Source organism: Miniopterus schreibersii (genome assembly GCF_964146895.1).
Source record: "Miniopterus schreibersii genome assembly, chromosome: 19".
Taxonomy (NCBI): Eukaryota; Metazoa; Chordata; class Mammalia; order Chiroptera; family Miniopteridae; genus Miniopterus; species Miniopterus schreibersii.
In genome coordinates this window covers 22,060,936-22,079,586 of record NC_138119.1, presented here as the reverse complement: position 1 = coordinate 22,079,586, position 18,651 = coordinate 22,060,936, and the positions used below count along the sequence as shown (strand labels likewise).

The 18,651-nt window shown below is 36.3% G+C and overlaps 1 protein-coding gene across 11 annotated transcripts in view; it reads right to left on the bottom strand.

The window, feature by feature from the left end:
* Nucleotides 1-18,651, bottom strand: part of SMG7 (SMG7 nonsense mediated mRNA decay factor) — a 55,595-nt gene that overhangs the window by 12,407 nt on the left and 24,537 nt on the right. For 10 of the 11 annotated variants that reach the window (XM_081120500.1, XM_081120496.1, XM_081120501.1 and 7 more), the window contains 11 exons: nt 17,414-17,531; nt 15,811-15,943; nt 11,966-12,137; nt 10,705-10,776; nt 9,688-9,838; nt 9,188-9,323; nt 5,505-5,667; nt 5,034-5,190; nt 2,259-2,329; nt 1,101-1,161; nt 125-244 (listed from right to left, as the gene is read on the bottom strand). In XM_081120500.1, coding sequence (XP_080976626.1) covers nt 125-244; nt 1,101-1,161; nt 2,259-2,329; nt 5,034-5,190; nt 5,505-5,667; nt 9,188-9,323; nt 9,688-9,838; nt 10,705-10,776; nt 11,966-12,137; nt 15,811-15,943; nt 17,414-17,531 — 1,354 coding nt within the window. Of the gene's footprint in view, nt 1-124; nt 245-1,100; nt 1,162-2,258; nt 2,330-5,033; nt 5,191-5,504; nt 5,668-9,187; nt 9,324-9,687; nt 9,839-10,704; nt 10,777-11,015; nt 11,119-11,965; nt 12,138-15,810; nt 15,944-17,413; nt 17,532-18,651 lie in introns of those variants that run through there. The other variant, XM_081120495.1, reaches the window with a different exon arrangement.

Sequence of the window (18,651 nt, the reverse complement as noted above, 5' to 3'; positions counted from 1 at the left end):
AAGAGTATAATGATCACTAGGGTTATAATTTATGTCACCAACATTTTGTCTTAAAAGTCTATAATCAATAGCATTATACCAAAGACTAAAAAACAGGTGTGTATGTGTGTCCAATGAAGAATACCTTGGCTGATTATCAGCGATCCATTTGCCTATAGAGATCAAGCGCTGCTGCCGTATTTGTCGCTGCTGACCCTCCTTGTCTCCTGTAATACCCTGGTGGCCTTTGGAAAAATCCAAGTTCCTAAAATTGATATAAGCAAATTATAAAAAATAAACTGCTAAAGATATATTCCAGGCAACCAAATTCACCTAATTAACTGAAATGACTTCAGATTTTTCCATACAGGATAACTATTTGATGCAATCGACTACATTTGTTTGAATTTACATTCCCAAAGATTTAAAATCCAATGAAGCAGAAAAAGCACTATGCAAAGAATTAGAACACAGTGAAAAATGAGAGTTAGTTCCTTCTGCTAAGCTCTGAGAAGGTTTCACATAGTTGCTATCTGAGCTGGAGCTTGGCCAGTTACTGGTAAGTACTTACAGATTGGTAAGGGAAGGACAAAGAGGAAAAGGGAATGTTCTAGGCATAGCAAGAACAAAGTTTCAGAGGAATAAAAACACAGCTATTCAAGAAAAAAACATAGTGAATATACAGTATGTATAAGGTAGGTATTGGTGGGGAGGAGGGTGGAAGCGGAAAACATGGCCGAACAACTAAGCACTGCACAGTGACAGAAAATATGCTGAACAACTAAGCATTTGGACAGCAAGCCACTGGAACAAGTGTTTCTGTATTAGTAATGGGGCATCATCAGGTCTATACTTTAAAAATATAATGTGGAAACAGGGTAGAAATAAACTATAGAAAGAGAGGGACTCTAAATAGGGAAGTTGATTAGGAGGCTTTTTTACTCCAGGAATTAAAGGCATGACATACACAAATCCATTTTACATAAAAAACTTTCACTATCAGTTGCTGTTAGGAAAAGAAGACAAAGCTCAAAAGTGCTTCTACACCCAAGCCTGATTCCTGTTAATTTTAATACTGCAATCACCAGCAATGAACTCAGTCTCCTCCAGCTGCCACCCACCTGAAAGAAGGTCTCAAAGCCAAGAATCCTTGTAACTCAAACTCCTCTGGAAGTGGTGTAGCTAGAGAAGGGTAGAAATCAAGATTCATAAACATCTTAATTAAAATACTGTTGTTAGCAGAATACTGCTAAGTTAAAAAAAAAAAAAAAGAAAAAAAAAAAAGAAAAGGAATGTCTCAGGATAAACTATATGATGTTCATAGTTTCCTGCTCTTCTTTACAGCAGCCCTGATAAAATAACCCAGTGCAGAGGAGGAGGAGTACAGTGATTTTTTTCGCAGCAGTCTTAAAATGTCATAGCCTCAGACCCAGTAATCCCAAAGTACTGAAGAAAACTGACATCACCTGGGAGCTTGTAAGGGATGCAGAATCCTGGAAACTATCCCAAACCTACTGAATCATAAACTGCATTTTAGCAAGGTCCCATGTGATTCACTTGCAAATTAATGCTTGAGGAGCACTGATCTAAAGGAGGAAAAATAATCAGAAAGGGGTCAACGAGACTGTTCAGTGTAGAATTATTTATAATGGGAAAAATCTTAAAGCAAATGGACAATGATTAAATAAATTATGGCATAGCCATAGCGTGGAATATTACGCGGCCAGTGAAAAACCATGTTTCAAAATGTTTAAATGACAAAGGAAAATGCTAATATAATGTTAAATTTAAAGAGCAAATACAAAGCTGAATTTGATACCAAACACATACAGGTTGTGTATGTACACACAGAAAAAGGCCCATAGAAAATATACTATCATGTGAAAAGTACAAAGTATCTCTGTATTAGAGAACCATGGAGGACTTGGGTTCTTTATATGTGTATGTCTCAAATGTTTATAACTCTGCCAGAATAATGCTGTTCAATTACTTTGTGTGTGTTTTCAAATAGTAAGAATGAGGAGGCTGGAAAGAATCTGAAGGTACTGCACTCTCTGGGCTCCTGTTAAGATACCCAAACAGGAGAGCACACTACTGGAAGAGCAGAAGAGCATCACCTCTACTTCCACCCACTCTGTCAGTGTGGAGTTCAAGTCACTTCTGAGACATTCAACTTAACATCAGACACATTAAAAACACAACCCTGCTTTTTTCTGACCCTCTGCCCACTATCAGTGACAGCGAGCAATGTCACAACACAAGGTTGAGGTGGCCCTTACCATTATTACTTGAAAGATCCTCTTCATGGGGATGGAAACTATTTAGGAGAGAAATCAGCCAGGGCCAAATGCTGTAAATGAAAGCGATAGTTCAGACTTTATCTTTTTAGAAGAGAAACCAGAACATTAATAAGCCATGAAAATGTTATCTCTAGGACCTAGACTTTATGCATTTTCCCCTTGCTTCAGCACTTTAAAGACTGTATGACTTCCTACAACATATTTTCAAAGATGTCTAGATGAAAGATGCATCAGAAGGGTCAAATTTCCATGAGATAGATACTACTGCAGATGGTCCCAGGCTCCCAATTTAACAGCTAGTGAAAATAATTTTTCAGTTTTAAACATTGAAAATTGGTATTTACTGGGAAAACTCTGACCATGTTTTTATGTTTTCATAGAACTTTCACGTACATATTGGCTGTGGAAGCCTTTGTTACTCAATCTGTGACAGGGAATGGCTCTGCCAGTCAAACCGCATTCCCTGGTCAAGATGCATATGCGCTCTGTTATGACGGCCTTGCCTCTAAACTCTGTTTCCTAACACACAGCAACATCTGTGAATGTTTGTAAAACATTTTTCGTATTTACTTAGAAATAATCATGCTCTACTACAACATTAAGCTTTTCCTGGAATATAACCAATGTTGGTGAAAAGTGATAAGAAAGGCTAGGTCAAGGTGCCCAGGTTACAGAAATTAAATGTAAGTAATCACAACATGGAGAAAACCTGGAAGCTGACAACTACTTCTAACAGTGTACACTTAGAAATATGGAAATATGTCACTTAAAATAATACAAAAGGATATATAGAGAAAAATATATGGGGAAGCAAACATTAAAAAATAAATGTCTGCAACAAGCCTTTGGGGATATAACAAATTATGAGAGACAGTTGAAAAAGAAGGTTAATAACCTAAAAAAGAATATTAGAATAGAACAGCAATGTCTTTGTGCAACAAATACGAGATCTCAAGAAAACAGACTGCACAAAAAGAGTAGGAGTAGATGACAATGACATATTGCTTTACTCTGTTCTGGGTTACTTAAGTATAACTTTGCTTTCTACAAGGGAAAACACACACACACGCACACACGCACACGCACACGCGCGCGCGCCAGTACTGCTTATATTTATTAGCTTAAATAGCATGTTCTCAAAAAAGTACAGAAGAGAAGCCAGAAACTGAAGATTTGAATATATGTAAGATTTTGACTTTACAAAAAAGCAAAAGCTCCAATTTTAGAAAAATACCCCACACTAGTATTTAAAATGAGATGTAACATAACTTAAGATAGAATAAAATACCTGGGAGGGCATAAGTCTAAAAATCCTGATATACCTGCTAGGAGGAAGGGGTAACAGCAAATGATAGGGAAGAAAGAGGGGGAAAAAAGGTTTGTAAATAAAACTATTCCTCTGGCTGAATATCCTTTGCCATGATAAGAAATGGGAATGGAGAGCATGGGCCAAAAGGGTCACTGCAGGAACAAAAACAAAGCCAATCAATCCCTGCCCATAAATATGAAAATTCTATAAGCAAATGAAAACATTGGATTCTTCTTTCATAGTGTTACTGATATAGTTTATTATACCAAATACAAGTTTTGGGTTCTAAGGTACACAAGGGAAGGAAAACTGTACGGCTTCTGAGTCAAGAAATGAAAATTTTGTGCCAGGAAACAGTGTCTAAAAGTATGTATTACTTACAATACTCAGTTTAAACTCTATTCATAGAGTTTATGTCAAAAATAAGGAGCTTATAGTTAGGTTTAAGGGGGAAAAGGAAAGAGAATTAAGTAGAGGGATCACAGGGTCTTAAATGTAGCTAGGACATTTTCTAGGTTGTGACCTTGGTCAGAGTGTAGATGCTGGACCACAAAGCAGAAATTTCAAAGAGATTCTCGTTATATCAACCTTCAAAATATATTGAGGAGGAAGTTCCTATTCACTGCAAAGCCTTCTTGAAAATATTTCCACAATCAAAGGTAAGCTGAAGGCTTTCATCTGTCACTCTAAAATCAATAGTTCCTAAGAACTGTCAGAATTATTCTGAGTAGAGATTAGAGCGAAAATGGCGATGAGCAAAATATTTTACCCTTGCCCGGCCGGGCGTAGCTCAGCGGCTGAGCATTGACCTAGGATCCAGGCGATTGGGGTTCGATTCCCGGTCAGGGCACATGCCCCAGTTGCGGGCTCGATCAATGACTCTCTCATCATTGATGTTTCTGTCTCTCTTTCTCCCCCCCTCCTTTCCTCTCTCTGAAATCAATAAAGATATGTTTTTTAAAATAAATAAATAAATGGCATTATAATTTAAAAAAAAATTTATGCTTAAAACAAACAAATATAACTCAAATTGGATATTACTACAAGGCAGCATTGAACAGCTTATGTATAGAAAATAATGGAAAGAAGTAAAAATTTCTTCCCTTTAATTCCTAAACAGAAAATTGGGGCATGATGTAGTGGATAAGAAACAAACTGGTTTTATTTCAATTTCATTTTTAATGTAAAAGATGCCTTTTCCCCAGCAGGGCAACAAGGGACAGGGGGAGTGCCAAGAGTCAGAAATCCTTAAGATTGTGCCTCATATGAAAAATTCCAATAAAGGGAAAGCATACAAAGAGGTCTTCAGTTCAATTTCCAAAGAGTGGGTGGAAAATACAGTCTTCCATTGTTCAAATGTTGTGTTTTTGAAGGTGGTTTCTACATATCTTTGACTATCAAGCAAACAAAGCACAGAAGCTGACATGAAATTCTAAGATACTCACTACTGTCTTTCATCCACCACTGGCTCCTGGAAGACCCTGGGTCTGAGTCTCAGCCAGTCCATGGAGACCTTGACTGCAGGAAGGGGATAGGCGTTGTAAGTTTCCTCCTGAGACTTGTTCTGGAGAGGACACTTGCACAGGATGCCAAGAAAAGACACTTAAAGAAAAATGCAAACAGAAAGCATATTTGAAACTGTGTTATCAGTCCAAATTAACACTTTAAATTAACTTATAGCTTCTTTCTAAATTAGGCATTTTCTTTCCCATGTAAAAAACTGTTAAAGATACAGCTGACGAGAGAATGTCATCAGATAAAGAACAGTATTTAGAGCCCGAGCCTCTTGATTCAATATTAAGACATATAGGACACTTCTTTACATGTCACCAGATGCTTTGTTACAATGATGAAAATGCCTAAGATTCTGCTTTCCAAAGAAGATGGAACAGAAAATTAAATGGTTTAATACTCACTAAAGAGGGCCAGCAACTGTGTCCAACACAGCTGCTCATCTTGGCTATAACTATGCTGTTCCGTTTCATTGCTAAAGTCACGAAGGTGATGAAGTTGAAATAGGTTAATGACAGTGACGTGAACTAACTGCTGAGAGTTGAAAGCTTTTTGAAATAGCAGCTTCTGTAAAAGAAGACAGGGAATATTGCATATATTGTCATCAAGAACAGGAGCCATCTTCCACACAAGAATTAAACTTAGGCGGTCTGCATTTAGAGCGACCAGGGAACCAGTAAAATTACAGATGAGTCAATTGTCCCACTCTTAAATCCCAGTATTTTAATCAAGTCTAATGTGGTCTGATGTTTTTCATGCTGACTCTTCACCTTGAAAGAAATTAACCCAGACACCACAGAGTTGTTTTTCACAAGTTTTCAGGATCCATCAATAAATTCATATACTTTCATCCATTAGAAGCTGTTTTATATAAAAGATGCATACATACTAAAATATTAAATTGGGACCAATGACTAGAAAGCACGTGCACATAGTGAAAACCAAATTTCAAATAAAACGACTCAAAACATATTTTCGAACTCTCGGGACATAATGTATGACTTCCAAAATTTGTCATAAAATTTACTCTTTCAAAGGCCTGACACATTTAAAGAAGCTTATTTATAAACGAGGTATATAGCAAGAACATACTTTGGAACACAGGGTAAATGATATCTAAAGCAATCATTAACATATTATAGGCACTTCTATAAATTATTACACTGACATTCTCCCTAAAGGAAGGTACATGCATGAACTTCATCATCAGCTTCTTTTACTTAATAATCATGTGTTCACAGTGACCTGCTAACCAGCACTATAAGGAAGAAGTCACCTCCATGCACTCAGCTGGTGGCCTCAACCTCCTAACAGCACAAGTTGCTAACAAAGTGATAACAAAGATGATATCCAAGATGATATCCTGGCTTCACTCTACTTTAGCCACTGCCAAGCTCCCTCCCTTCCCACGGAAAATTTGTAGAGACAGCGGGGATTCACTGCCTTATGGTGGGAAACAGATCACCTTACTTACAATTCTACCAGCAGTGACAAGAATTCCTACCATCTCCGAAATTTGGAGCTGCTTTAGGATTACTTTTTTTTATCTAGATTGTTAGAAAATCTGAAATATCCAGAAGTTCTACGATTCATTAGCAAAATCTTTCACATCATCACTGGAGAAAAACACAATTCCATTCCACTTTAACTCTCCTCTCCCCATCAGATCTCAGCCTCCTTGCCATCTGCTGTTCCCGTGTATACAGCTAGAATGCTCACTTCTTTCCCAAAGGCATTAAGCATTTTTCTTTCCTTCTTCAAAATGTCCTGAAACACTAGCTCTTCTCCAAAATTCTCCCACAAGATTTCTCTTTCAACCTCTACACCTAACCTTCTAGATAAACTTACCATTTACACAAATGCATACTACTGGCATAAAATAAGAATACTAATTTGTATTTTTTCAAAAGCAGTTTTTCCTTACAATTATAATATAGCAATGTATGCCTTGCATCTATAAACCCACTGGCATTTATTTTAGAAGGCAGTGTCCTACAGAACAGAATCTCCCCTGGGACTTTCTAATGTAGGCACAGAAGCATTCATGCATATGGGTGGAACCTGGAACTAGCAAATGTAAGGCAAGTTCATGAAGGCATAGACTTTGTTTTGTTCTCTCCCCGGTTATCTCCAAAGGCCTAGAAAAGTGCATGGCACATAGTAGGTACTCAATACTTAGTGAAGGAGTAGCTCACACCTTTGGAAGTAAATGTGTAATTATTCAATTGCAATTTCATAAAACTTAGACTGTATTGTAGTAAGTAGAGCCTCCCCTGGGACAAAATCAGATCGGAACGGACATATTGTTACTGAAAGACACTTTCAACAACAGTTGAGAAAAACACTAAACTAAATACCATTAAGAAACAGCACACATCTGACAGATATGAAAAGCCTTGCATCTCAGTTCCTAAATCCTAGGCCTTAATCCTTCAGGAACCTCAACTTGGTAAACGTTTCTGCTTAGTAGCTAAAGATTGCTAGTTAGACAGACACACTGAAGTCTACACTCATTATCTACAAATACTTTTAAATTACTCTTGAATATTTACTCAACTATACTAAAATTTCACTCCAAATATGTTCTTCTGATATTTTAGTACTGGGTAAAGTTTAAAATAGATCTGTCTCATCCTGTGTTTAATTTTAGAGTGTAGGAATGATACTTCAAAGTGTATTTTAGCAATTGCCCCCACCCACCCACCAGAACTTCACATACAGAATTATATATTGAGGAGAATATTAGTGTTTGAGGTTGAACCTGCCTATGCAAAATGGAATAGACTCAAGACTAGAATAACTTACATGGAGATCTCATTAAGGTACAGGTTCCCCTCCTTCCCCATTTAGGGAGTGTATCTTTCATAGAAGCAAGAGCTGGAAGCAATCTCAAGAGGCCGTCTGGTCCAACCCCCTGATATGTAACAGGAATCCACCAAATCCACCCAAGAAGATGGCTGTCAACCTGACTTTTAAGTTTTCAAAAGAGAGTCCTCAGCAACACCCTACATATCTCTACTTAAATTCTAAGATTTAATTTTAGTTCTGACTTCAGGAAAGACAAAGATATGTCATTTTAAAATAATCCTTCGCATATCTGAAAACTTTCAGGGGACTCTTATTTTAGAAGCTCACTTTAAAACCAACTATTTCTATTATAATTATTTACTATAATGTCTTGCACACACACAAAAAATCAACTAATAAAAGATTATAAAAACGATTTCACATTTACTACATTTGACTAATTTATGTCTCTTAAACTAAGTTCTACAATCTCTGAGATGTGAGAATTTTATAATATTTTTAAAACTATAATGCAGTTATAGACAATTTCCCAAGTGGATAGATACCCAGAAGTAACCAAAAAAACACACCACATTCTTTGAGAATGTCTTGTTTAATGTTGATCCCAGTGACTGAAACAGTGACAGATATACAACAGTCAAGTATTTGTTAAATAAATTTTAAAAAGTTAATACTTAATTTTGACTCCTCCCATATTTTACATATTATACATTTAAACTGCTAATTTAATATACTAACCCAAGGATCATTTTCATATACATAACTAGGACAAAGGTTACTTAATTTTATCTCATTATATAATTCTGTAAAATATATTCCTATTGAATGAAATTTCTCATTCTTTTCCTTCAAACTACCACAAATCCTCATGGATTAAAGTACAACAAGAAAAATGAGCTTGATTTGCAGAATGGAAATACCTATAAAGTAGGTAACAAAATCATATCTAAAAATATCTAATCCATCAAAAGCAGTACTTTGAAACTGAGGAAGAAATGTGCTTGAGCTGAGAAAGGAGGAGGAGTTGTTTCTTCACACTTGCATACTTTTTGCCAAATGGCAGCTACTTACTTAGTCCATTGCTGCTGTATTTCTTTATATAGACGGCACCTTAGTTTAAATCAAGGGGATGCTTTATGCAAAAATTTCATATTTAATCTCAAAGTTAATTTTTACCAACAGTTCACAGTTAAGTAATGGCATGAAAACTGGGGGTCATCTTCCTCGGAATCTTATGCTTCCTTAAACAAGACAATAAATTCAGTTTTTGAAATCTAACCTTAAACTGTTCTTCCAATTTTTCTCGAAGAGGGCTCAACTTTTCCAAGCTCTTACTCAGGTACACATGACCGTGGAATTTAATAAAGGCCTTGATGAAGTCAGAAACACCCCACTTGGTTTTCACCTCATCCCGGCTGAAATGAAAGAAAAACTTCCATGAATCTTCAGAAGCAAAATGGCTACAACCCCTTAAAGGAGGCTTCAGTTTGCAAAAACATTATTTGAGCACTTGGAAAGAATTCTACAGCTGACTGACTTTCCAACTGTGACACACTCAGGTGAAGGCAGTAATTCAGCAGCCTGTACTCCTCTACTGGGAAATCAGTTGCTGATTGGTTAAAATTTGGTAAAAGCTACACGCAAAACTATTATATCTGTTTATAAATTAGGAAAATATAAGAGAAGCATAGGGAACTGGCCATTATTTCTTGTATGCCCAAATTTGAGGGGTGACGCCTACCAGGTTACATGAAGTCCTCTTGGAAAAGTCAACCCTACCTTTCCAGTGCTTTAGAAAGTGCTTTTTGTAGGTTAGTGGAGGCAGCTGGGAAAGGGAACTTCACAGCAATGCTTCTGCAGTAGTAGAAAATTGTGGTCAGATGGTCTCCCTTGGAAGAAGCTAAGATAGCCAACTGATTGTAAGGCTGACCTAGAGGAGAAAGTTAAGATTCTAAAGTAACTAAAGATGCACAAAGTCTTGCTATCAGAATACAGATGATCAGTTCTTAAACCTTTAAATTAATAAGGTGGAGTATTTGATAAAGTAAATGTCATGACCACCTCACTATAAGTGGGCATAATGTAAAACATCGTATTTCAGCAATGGCACATAAAATGTTTAGCTTAAAAAGCTACGTAATTACAGTGGAGAGCACTGTAAGTTCAAATAAAGACTGTAGAAAGAGCTATATAGTAAATATGTTTTGGCTTTGGGGGCCAGTCTCTATTACAACTACCCAGTCCTGCCACTGCAGTGGGAAAGCAGCCACAGACAACATGAAACAGATAGTGCCCAGATAGTGTGCTACCATCCCTGCTTGAGACTCTTTCAAGGGCCCCTTTTAGAATATAGAGGAATTTCAATGTGGCTTAACAAGAATGATTTACATCACCAAACAGCTGTTATAATTTCTCTAAGAATCACTGCTAAAGCCTATTTCTGGGGCCATCAAAAGACAAAAGCACTACCTTTTAGGTAACAAGAGATAATTTTTCTAGGGCAAAAATGGTGGTATTAAAGAGAAAATTACTCTAAGTAATTAAGGAAGCCAGAGTTGTTGAAACAACTTTGGATCACATTAGGGGATATTCTATTTATACTGCTTTAATGACAACAGTTATTTTAAAATTTTCATTTCCTGTTATATAAGAATGTACAGTTAAAAGGGAAAATATGCCAATCAATACCGTAACTCCTAAAATGTGAAAGATGAGCCTCCGGTTATTTTCCATATTGCTGTAAAGAATGAAGTGTCACTGTCCCCCACAAACTGACGACAAGAGAGACCCACTCACCATTAGAGGGGACAAGTTGAGCTGCGTGCCTATAGTAGGACTCTGCCTGGCTGGTCTGGTTTCTGTATCGAGCTGAGAGGAGGAAGAAGAAAATGTAGTTTAAAGACAAACAAACAAAGCAACAACTAGGGTAATATTTCCAAAAGAGCTACAGTTTTAAATTCTAAAGCTAACAGACACATTAAAATTAATTTAACAGCTTTAAAGACAGAAAAATACTTTAAAACAAATTAAATATAGGATTATGTGTGCAGTGTCCATCCGGCCTTCCCTACTTGGGACATTCAGCAGGAACCAATTTTAAAGCTTACCTAGCCCCCATTTTCAGGTCCTCCAGTGTCATGCATCACCAGCTCCCACTACGGACTATGCTGGTGACCTGGAGCCGGCCAAGAAGGGGTGAGTTATATGGCACTTAAAAACAAAACAAAACAAAAAACACTATACAATATGATCTGAAAATTATGTACTTCTTCAATATCTTATAAAGTGATTTTGAAAAATGCCCCATACCTACTGCAATTAAAGTATGTGTGTGCAAAGAATGCACTGAAAGCAAACCTAAATACACTCCTCCTTGAACCTCCCCGCAGAACTTGGCATTTCCTTTGGCATGACCCCCATGGAGTCAATGATGTATGACATCAAGAAATCTAAAGTCTTTGAATTTAAAGCAGGAATGTTCTCCATTCCCTATTATTTGAGGACAGCAAAACATAATCCTATAGTTAATTTGTTTTACAACCTTTTTTAGGTCACCTTAAAGGAATGAACAACAAATAAGTTACATAACATTCCCAGATTTAACTACATAAAATGGAAATACAAATTTAGCTGCAAAAAGGAAACAGAAATGAGCTTTTAATGCACTGACAGGAAGGAAAGAAGACAATCTAGTTTTGGAAGGAATAATTTGTAAACCCCACAATTCCAAGAGTACAGGCTTAATTTAGAAAATATTATGGTACCACTTTGAAAAGTTTAGCTTTGATTACATTTTTGCTATTTATTATTTGCCTACATCTGCATAAATCTGAATAAAATTTAAATCTTAATATAAAGGTTACTTCTTTCAATATCCTTTGCCAATCTCTAAACAATGAGAAAATCTAAGTTCCTTAAAATATATTTTATAGTTTCCTCTTATGACGATCTAAATTGTGTGTGCACGCTCAGTTTACAGGAAAATCGAGTTTCCTTCTATGACCACACCAAAGAAACAGATAAATGTATTATCAATTCCTTCACACCAAAGGCTCACCAATGTCTCCAAGGTGAACGAGGCAGTGCTGGCAGATATAGGAGCAGGAGCTAGACTGTGGCTTCACTATGGCGCTGGTATGCGTCTGTTTATGGCTGATAATTCCCAACTGGGAAGACTTCACACGGCATGGTAAATCTACATTAAACACTGTACACAGTTCTTGTAATAACTAAAAGGAAAACAGAGCAAGATTTAGTATTAAGTCAGACCTGGGAAGGTCAGAGTGCTCTACGGTAAAGCTTGTATACTTTAACATATGTACCTAATATCATGTACGCTGAGATCTGAGCAATGACTTCAAGAAAATGTTATGGTAACGTTTCATGATAATTAGTAACATTCATTACAAATCATCCCTCTTAAATTCACAAGTATTCGAGCAATCTAGGATTTGCATCTAAATGGAATGGCAGCATTTAAAAAAAGACCAGCCAAATTCTTTCAAAGGAGTCCACAAATACCACACCTGCTTTCTCGATTCCCATTCACTCCTTAATCCATTATGGTCTGGCTGCCACACAAGCCACCCCTTCCCATCCCACCACCCAGCACCACTCTACTGAAACTGTTGTTAGTATGACAACTGGTTGTCTAATAAGCAACTATAATGGAAGTTTTTCTTTATCACCTTATTGGACCTCTCTGTTACAGTAAAAACAACTGATCTGATAGCTGGTTACCGAGTTTTTCTAGTTTTGTTTTTTAATCCCGCCAATCATTCTTTTTCAGTCTCCTTCATTCAAAGGTTTTTCTCCTCCCACCTTGCTCACCAAGGGTTTCATTCTTGACCCCCACAAAATTCTTTGCATCCTGTTCTCATTCATTCAAGTATTTACTTAGAAATGGTATTCATTCAAATGTTTAGTTACCGTATTAGCCACCATAGTAAGAGACACATATATAAATATGAAAACCTACGTTCCTTAAAAGCTCAGAGCAAAATGAGCAAGACAGGTAAAGTACAAAGTGGGGGGAAGGGAAGGAGAGAATATTCTACATTTATAACAAACCTCATTTCCCTGGTTGATACATTTGTCTCACTTTATCATTGTGATAAACTAGTAACCATATAATAAGCTCTGTTTTTTGGGGTTTTTTTCCAGAAGAGGATATGAAAGCAACAGCAATAGCAAATGATTTGACTAAGGTTACAGAATTAGAAATACCTTGATTCTATCTCCACTCTTGGTAATATGTACAGAAATTCACAATAAAAAATTCAACACCCTAAGGACCCAACTCAGAAGGATCTGAAATGTTCCACCTTTTCCCTAAGATAAAAACCACCTCCAAAATTCAATGTAAATTCTGCGCACCTTTCTACTAAGCATAGAAATTAACTACTTCATCTTAACTTATACCTGTAGATTTGTAATGGGCAAGAAATTTGCTGACATAAAATTGGGTAAACAAGTTATGCCTAGAATGGCTCGAGTCAGGAAACAGAAAAGGCAAGAAATAGTAAAAAAGCAAAATGGGGGAAAAAACCAAACCAGATGACAGTGGAAGATGTCAAGAAACACAACAGAAGATAAAGGATTAAGTTCAGAAGGTCCTGGAGGAACAGACTGGAAAAGCAGGCAAGGCTGAACACCTATCAAGAAGAAAGAATGCTGAGGGGCAGTATATCAAACATGGCTGGGACATCATGTGGCATGCCTTTTAATAAAAGTTTTGTGTGCACACAGGAGTTGTAGGTGAAGCCAGAAAAGTTCCTACTGGCTCAAGGATTCTGGGAGAGAGAACTCTGGTTGATTGAGGCAGAAACTAGGCGAAGTTAAAAAAAGAGAAACAGATGTTTCCTAAGTTGAACAAAACTGTATTTGGCAATTATTCTGGGAAAACTCTATTATTACACTATTTTACTGTTCCTTAGCTACTCACTCTATGTTAAGAACAGAGAACTAACTATGAAGGTTCAGAATATTACCTTTTAAATTACTGCAGAAACTTAGTGATAATGCTCCCATTCTTAGAATAAAGATACTGTTCTTTGATGTTTAAAAAAACCTACAGCAGAATGTTACATCTTCATTTCAATTAGGAATCTGGTTGCGGCTTGAGGCACCATGCTTTAAACGGTTAACAAAGACATAACTAAGAAGCAAAATCATCTTCACAGAAAATATGATGGAGGGTTAACATGTATCAGTCTCTTCTCAGTCCACTCCAACCGGATCTCTGTCCCCATCACCACACTGAAGTCACATTTTATCAAATCCAAGATACCATAAATTATAAGATGAATTATTACTTTATGTAACATTGAGGAAACAAAACTACTGCCAATTAAATGGTGACTTACCATCTTTTGTAAACTTATCCCTATTTCAGATGTTAAAATGTGAAAAAATTTTTAGACATGAAGAAATATGGTACTCTTAATTTCACCAATGACTTCCATGTTGTCAAACTGAATTGGTCACTTTTTAATCTTCTTGCTGGACTTCTCAGCAGCACAATAGGGTTGATCACCACTTCCTCTCCTTACTGAAATGCTTTTCTCTTGGTTTCCAAGGCACCACTCTCTCTGATTTTTCTCCTATTGTAATGGTGGCTCTTTTTGTGCTAAACCTGTTCCCACCTAGTCCTGTGGTTTTAAATACTAAATATTTATATCTGACTAAATCAGGGTTCTTTATTGTAATCATAAAATTTACTCTGGCCTGTCACTGAGCCCCAAGCTTGTTGATCCAATTATGATTCTGCCATCTCCGCTTACATGTCAAACAGGTATCTACTCTAATTTAACACAGACAGAGCTGCTCTGTAATAAATGTTCTCCGAGTAAATGATACAGTCAGTCAACTAGCTGCTCAATCTGGTAACTCAAGTCATCTCTGACTCTTTCCTTAATCCTGATTCCACATGTCCAATCCACCAACAAGGACCATAAGTAAGAACCACAGTTGAGTTCTTTCCATGATGAGTGTTTTAGTTTAAGTAAAACAAATAAAAAACTTTATAAGATGATGGTTAACTACATCTTTCAACAGTTTTCTTTTTCTTCATTCAAAGAAATGGTAAAACCAAAATGGAGCCAAATACAGGTAGAAATGGTCAAGCAGCAACACAGAGAACTGGTTAAGAATTCTTTCTGAGCAAGATCCTCAAAACTTCATCTTGTCACTATAAAATGAACATTTATATACAAATATTTTATCAATGAAATTATGAATTCTATTAGATATGGATGAGATAAAGTTTTTAAAGGATTCTGCTTACAGTAGAGAAAATTCATTATTCAGAAAGAAGACTTCTTTATTCTTTTACCTTGCCTGATTTAGAAGTTATATCAGAAAGTAACTAAGGACAAGGAAAGTCTCTGAGGAAAGTGAATAACTTACTCAAAATGAAGAAAAGCCACTTCATTTCTTAGGTAGTTTAATAGCATATGATGCTCCAAATTCTACTGCATACCTAAAACTATGAAAACTCACTTGATAACACAAGTTTCGACTATTTCTTACCTGGCAAAACATAGCAGTGACTTTTATACTGACTATACCCACACCTATAAATTCATATATGCTCTGATACCTCTTGTAACTGACTACAACTGCTGTTTCACTAAGACATTGCTCTCTCTGCCCTTTTTCTGTTCACTCAATTAAACCTCCAAACATTTAGCTGAAACATCAACCTATTTAAGAGCAGTCTTTACTGTTTTAAAGGTCTTACAGTATACATTTTAGGACATTTTTATTCATTTGAGATTATAGGTGATCAACTCCTGGATGGCCTGCATAGTGGTTATACAAACTGTTTATATGAACAAGGTGTGTACAAACAGAATATTCACCACTAATTCCAGGAAAATTGGTATGTAATGTAGAACTCACCTGAGTATAGAAGCCACTAGCTGCCTCTAGGAACAGAGAAAGGTTTGCCTGAACTTCACTCCGATTCGGGTTTGCTCGATTCTTTGCCTGGCCTTGTAGTGTTGTGATCTGATTCTTAAAGGCATGATTCCAGCTGAAAACAAAATGTAATTCTATTTGTATAGCAGTGACTCACTGGGCAGACACTGGTCCCCCTGAGAACAAGAAAGAACTGTTTGTTATAATTATAACACACTAGATAGTAAACCTGCATTAAAGATATTGACTTAATTAAATAACTTTAGGCTCCCCTTTGAACAAGACTAGACATGCAGTAGAATCCAACTGACCTTAGTAAACACTTACCAAATGTTTCAATAATCAGACTGTGGCTTCAGTTATTAATCTTTTAGAGCTACTAAAGTTAGAGCCTATTTAGGAATCCCAGTACAAAACCAGAACTACAGTAGTAAGACCAAAGTAAAATAAGCTATTAACAAGTTTGTATACATTGTGCCAAAAAATAATTGAGTGTGCCCTAACAAGTGATGTGTTTAGGGGGATAAAAGTTTTGTAAATATTAAATTATATCTCTTACTTCCCTAAAATCTATTTCCCACAGTTCTATTTCTAGTTCATAGTTTATTTCTCTTGGGGTTAAGATTTTCTTTAGAGCTTGAAATATAAGGTCATCTTTTGACATTTAATTTTGGCTAAATTAAGAAACACAATGATGTAATATAGCATGTCACAATCCTATTATAAAATCCCTTTTATTGTCAAGCTGTTTAGAGAATCATTTTAAATTCAGGTATGGTAAAATACGGCCACCTCCTAACTTGGAAATCACAGGGGGGAAACAAGCAGAACTAGGATGAAGGGATGATATTACTGGCTGGATTCAAAGCAGCAAACAGATAAAGGGTTTATAACCTACCTGGAAAGTACCTAGTTCTTTATCAATACTGGGGTTTTTAATGATTTATGAAGTCAATCACTCCCTAAAATTTCTGATGACATCTTATCTTTGACTCTAAAATCATAGATATGGATTTTGAGGGGTTATGATTAAGCTCTATTACTAGATCTCCTAAAAATATAAAGTAATCTAAGAAAAGTGTGGAAGATAGGGAAATGACTCTTCGCTACAACTTGGGGTAATGGACATTACTAAACCGAATATTCTTAACTGATTTTTAATTTTTCATCAGGCCAATGTCCTTGTTTCAATTTGTAAGGCAAGGCCTTCCACAAAAGGCATTTATTTACTCATTTGGGAATATGGTCATCTGCCATTTCATCCCTCATAGAAAGAATAAGTGGAATAGCCTAAATATACAAAATATTTCTTTAGTCTTATTTGGGGTAAAAACAAAAAACAAAAAAGACACACCTATTTATTTTTATATGCCCTAAAGACCTTAATAAGAGTCAACTTGTTCTGAACATTTCTCATGCCACCTGAGACTGTATGTGAAGGTAATACTGATGGTGAAATTTATTTTCATTGAAGAAGTTTACTCTGAGAGAGGTTAAAAAGAAACAACTAAATTGTTCTGTTCTATCCTAAAGTCTTGGTGAGATTCTTGATCTTAATAGGGACATCTCAAATGATAATACTTACAGATCCTGTTCTACTTTCTTGTCTAAAGCGTATTCCAAATCAGTAACTAGCATTTTCTGGTACAGGTCCTGCAGAGCCTGCCTGGATGTCCAGACCTCAGCTGGACCCAGCTTAGAATCTGAGTAACAAAACAAAAACAGAACAGTAGATAGATAAACGAAGAGTTAAGACCATCATGACCACACCTGTGATTTCTTCCCTCCCCATTTCCCAAAGCAAAAACCTGCTGTAAGTATATACCACAGATTGCTGAAGTTTTATACTACTGCATTTCAAATGACTTTCACCTTTTGGCTAATGACTAAATCTGTATGCTTCTGGATTTGTCTTTTAGTTTTAAAATAATATTATGAAATGAAAAAGCCTAAAAAAAAAAAAAAAAAAAAAGAATGGTATGCCCTTTGCTTTTGGTTTGGATTTCTATGTATTCATATCACAGGAAGCCATATGCCTCACACTAGGCACCCTCTTTGAAATGATAGACTGCCAAGTTGATCTGTTTACTCTCACAGCCATACCTTTTTGTCCAAAACAGCTTTTTAAAATTTTATTTTGACTCATTTCTCACAATTGTCCTTACAAATCCTCATGTCAGTTTATAATCCAGCAGTTGTTTGGGCATTCTGCTGTTACACCTACTCTATATATGTCAATCCAATAAAGCTAGAACAGTAAACATTATTTTAAGAATTGGTAGACTACTTGCCAAGACATTTTTATAAGCAATACATACTTGCTATTTTTTTTTTTTTTTTAATATATCTTCATTGATTAAAGAGAGAGGAAAGGAGAGGGAGAGAGAGACAGAAACATCAATGAGGAGAGAGTCATTGATCAAGCCCGCAACCGGGCATGTGCCCTGACCGGGAATCAAACCCTGATTGCCTGGATCCTAGGCCCATGCTTAACCGCTGAGCCATGCCTGGCCGGGCCATACTTGCTATTTAATGTAAACGAGGACTGGTAGCAGACAGTGATTAAACTGCTCAAGAGGCCAAATGAGAGATTGGGAGCAAAATGAAATCAGAAAGTCAGGCTATTACTATACATAATACCAAACAGAGGCCATACTGTCTGCCAGAGTCTGACAAGGCACATTAGCCTTTCTGATAAGTAGGCTTATGAGTACAATAACTGACGTGTGCTGCCTCAATAGGACTTAATAATGAACTTTTCAATATATATTTCCAACTGCTAGTTAAGTTGTCTGGTTGCATTTAGTATTTTGCTGCTGCGCA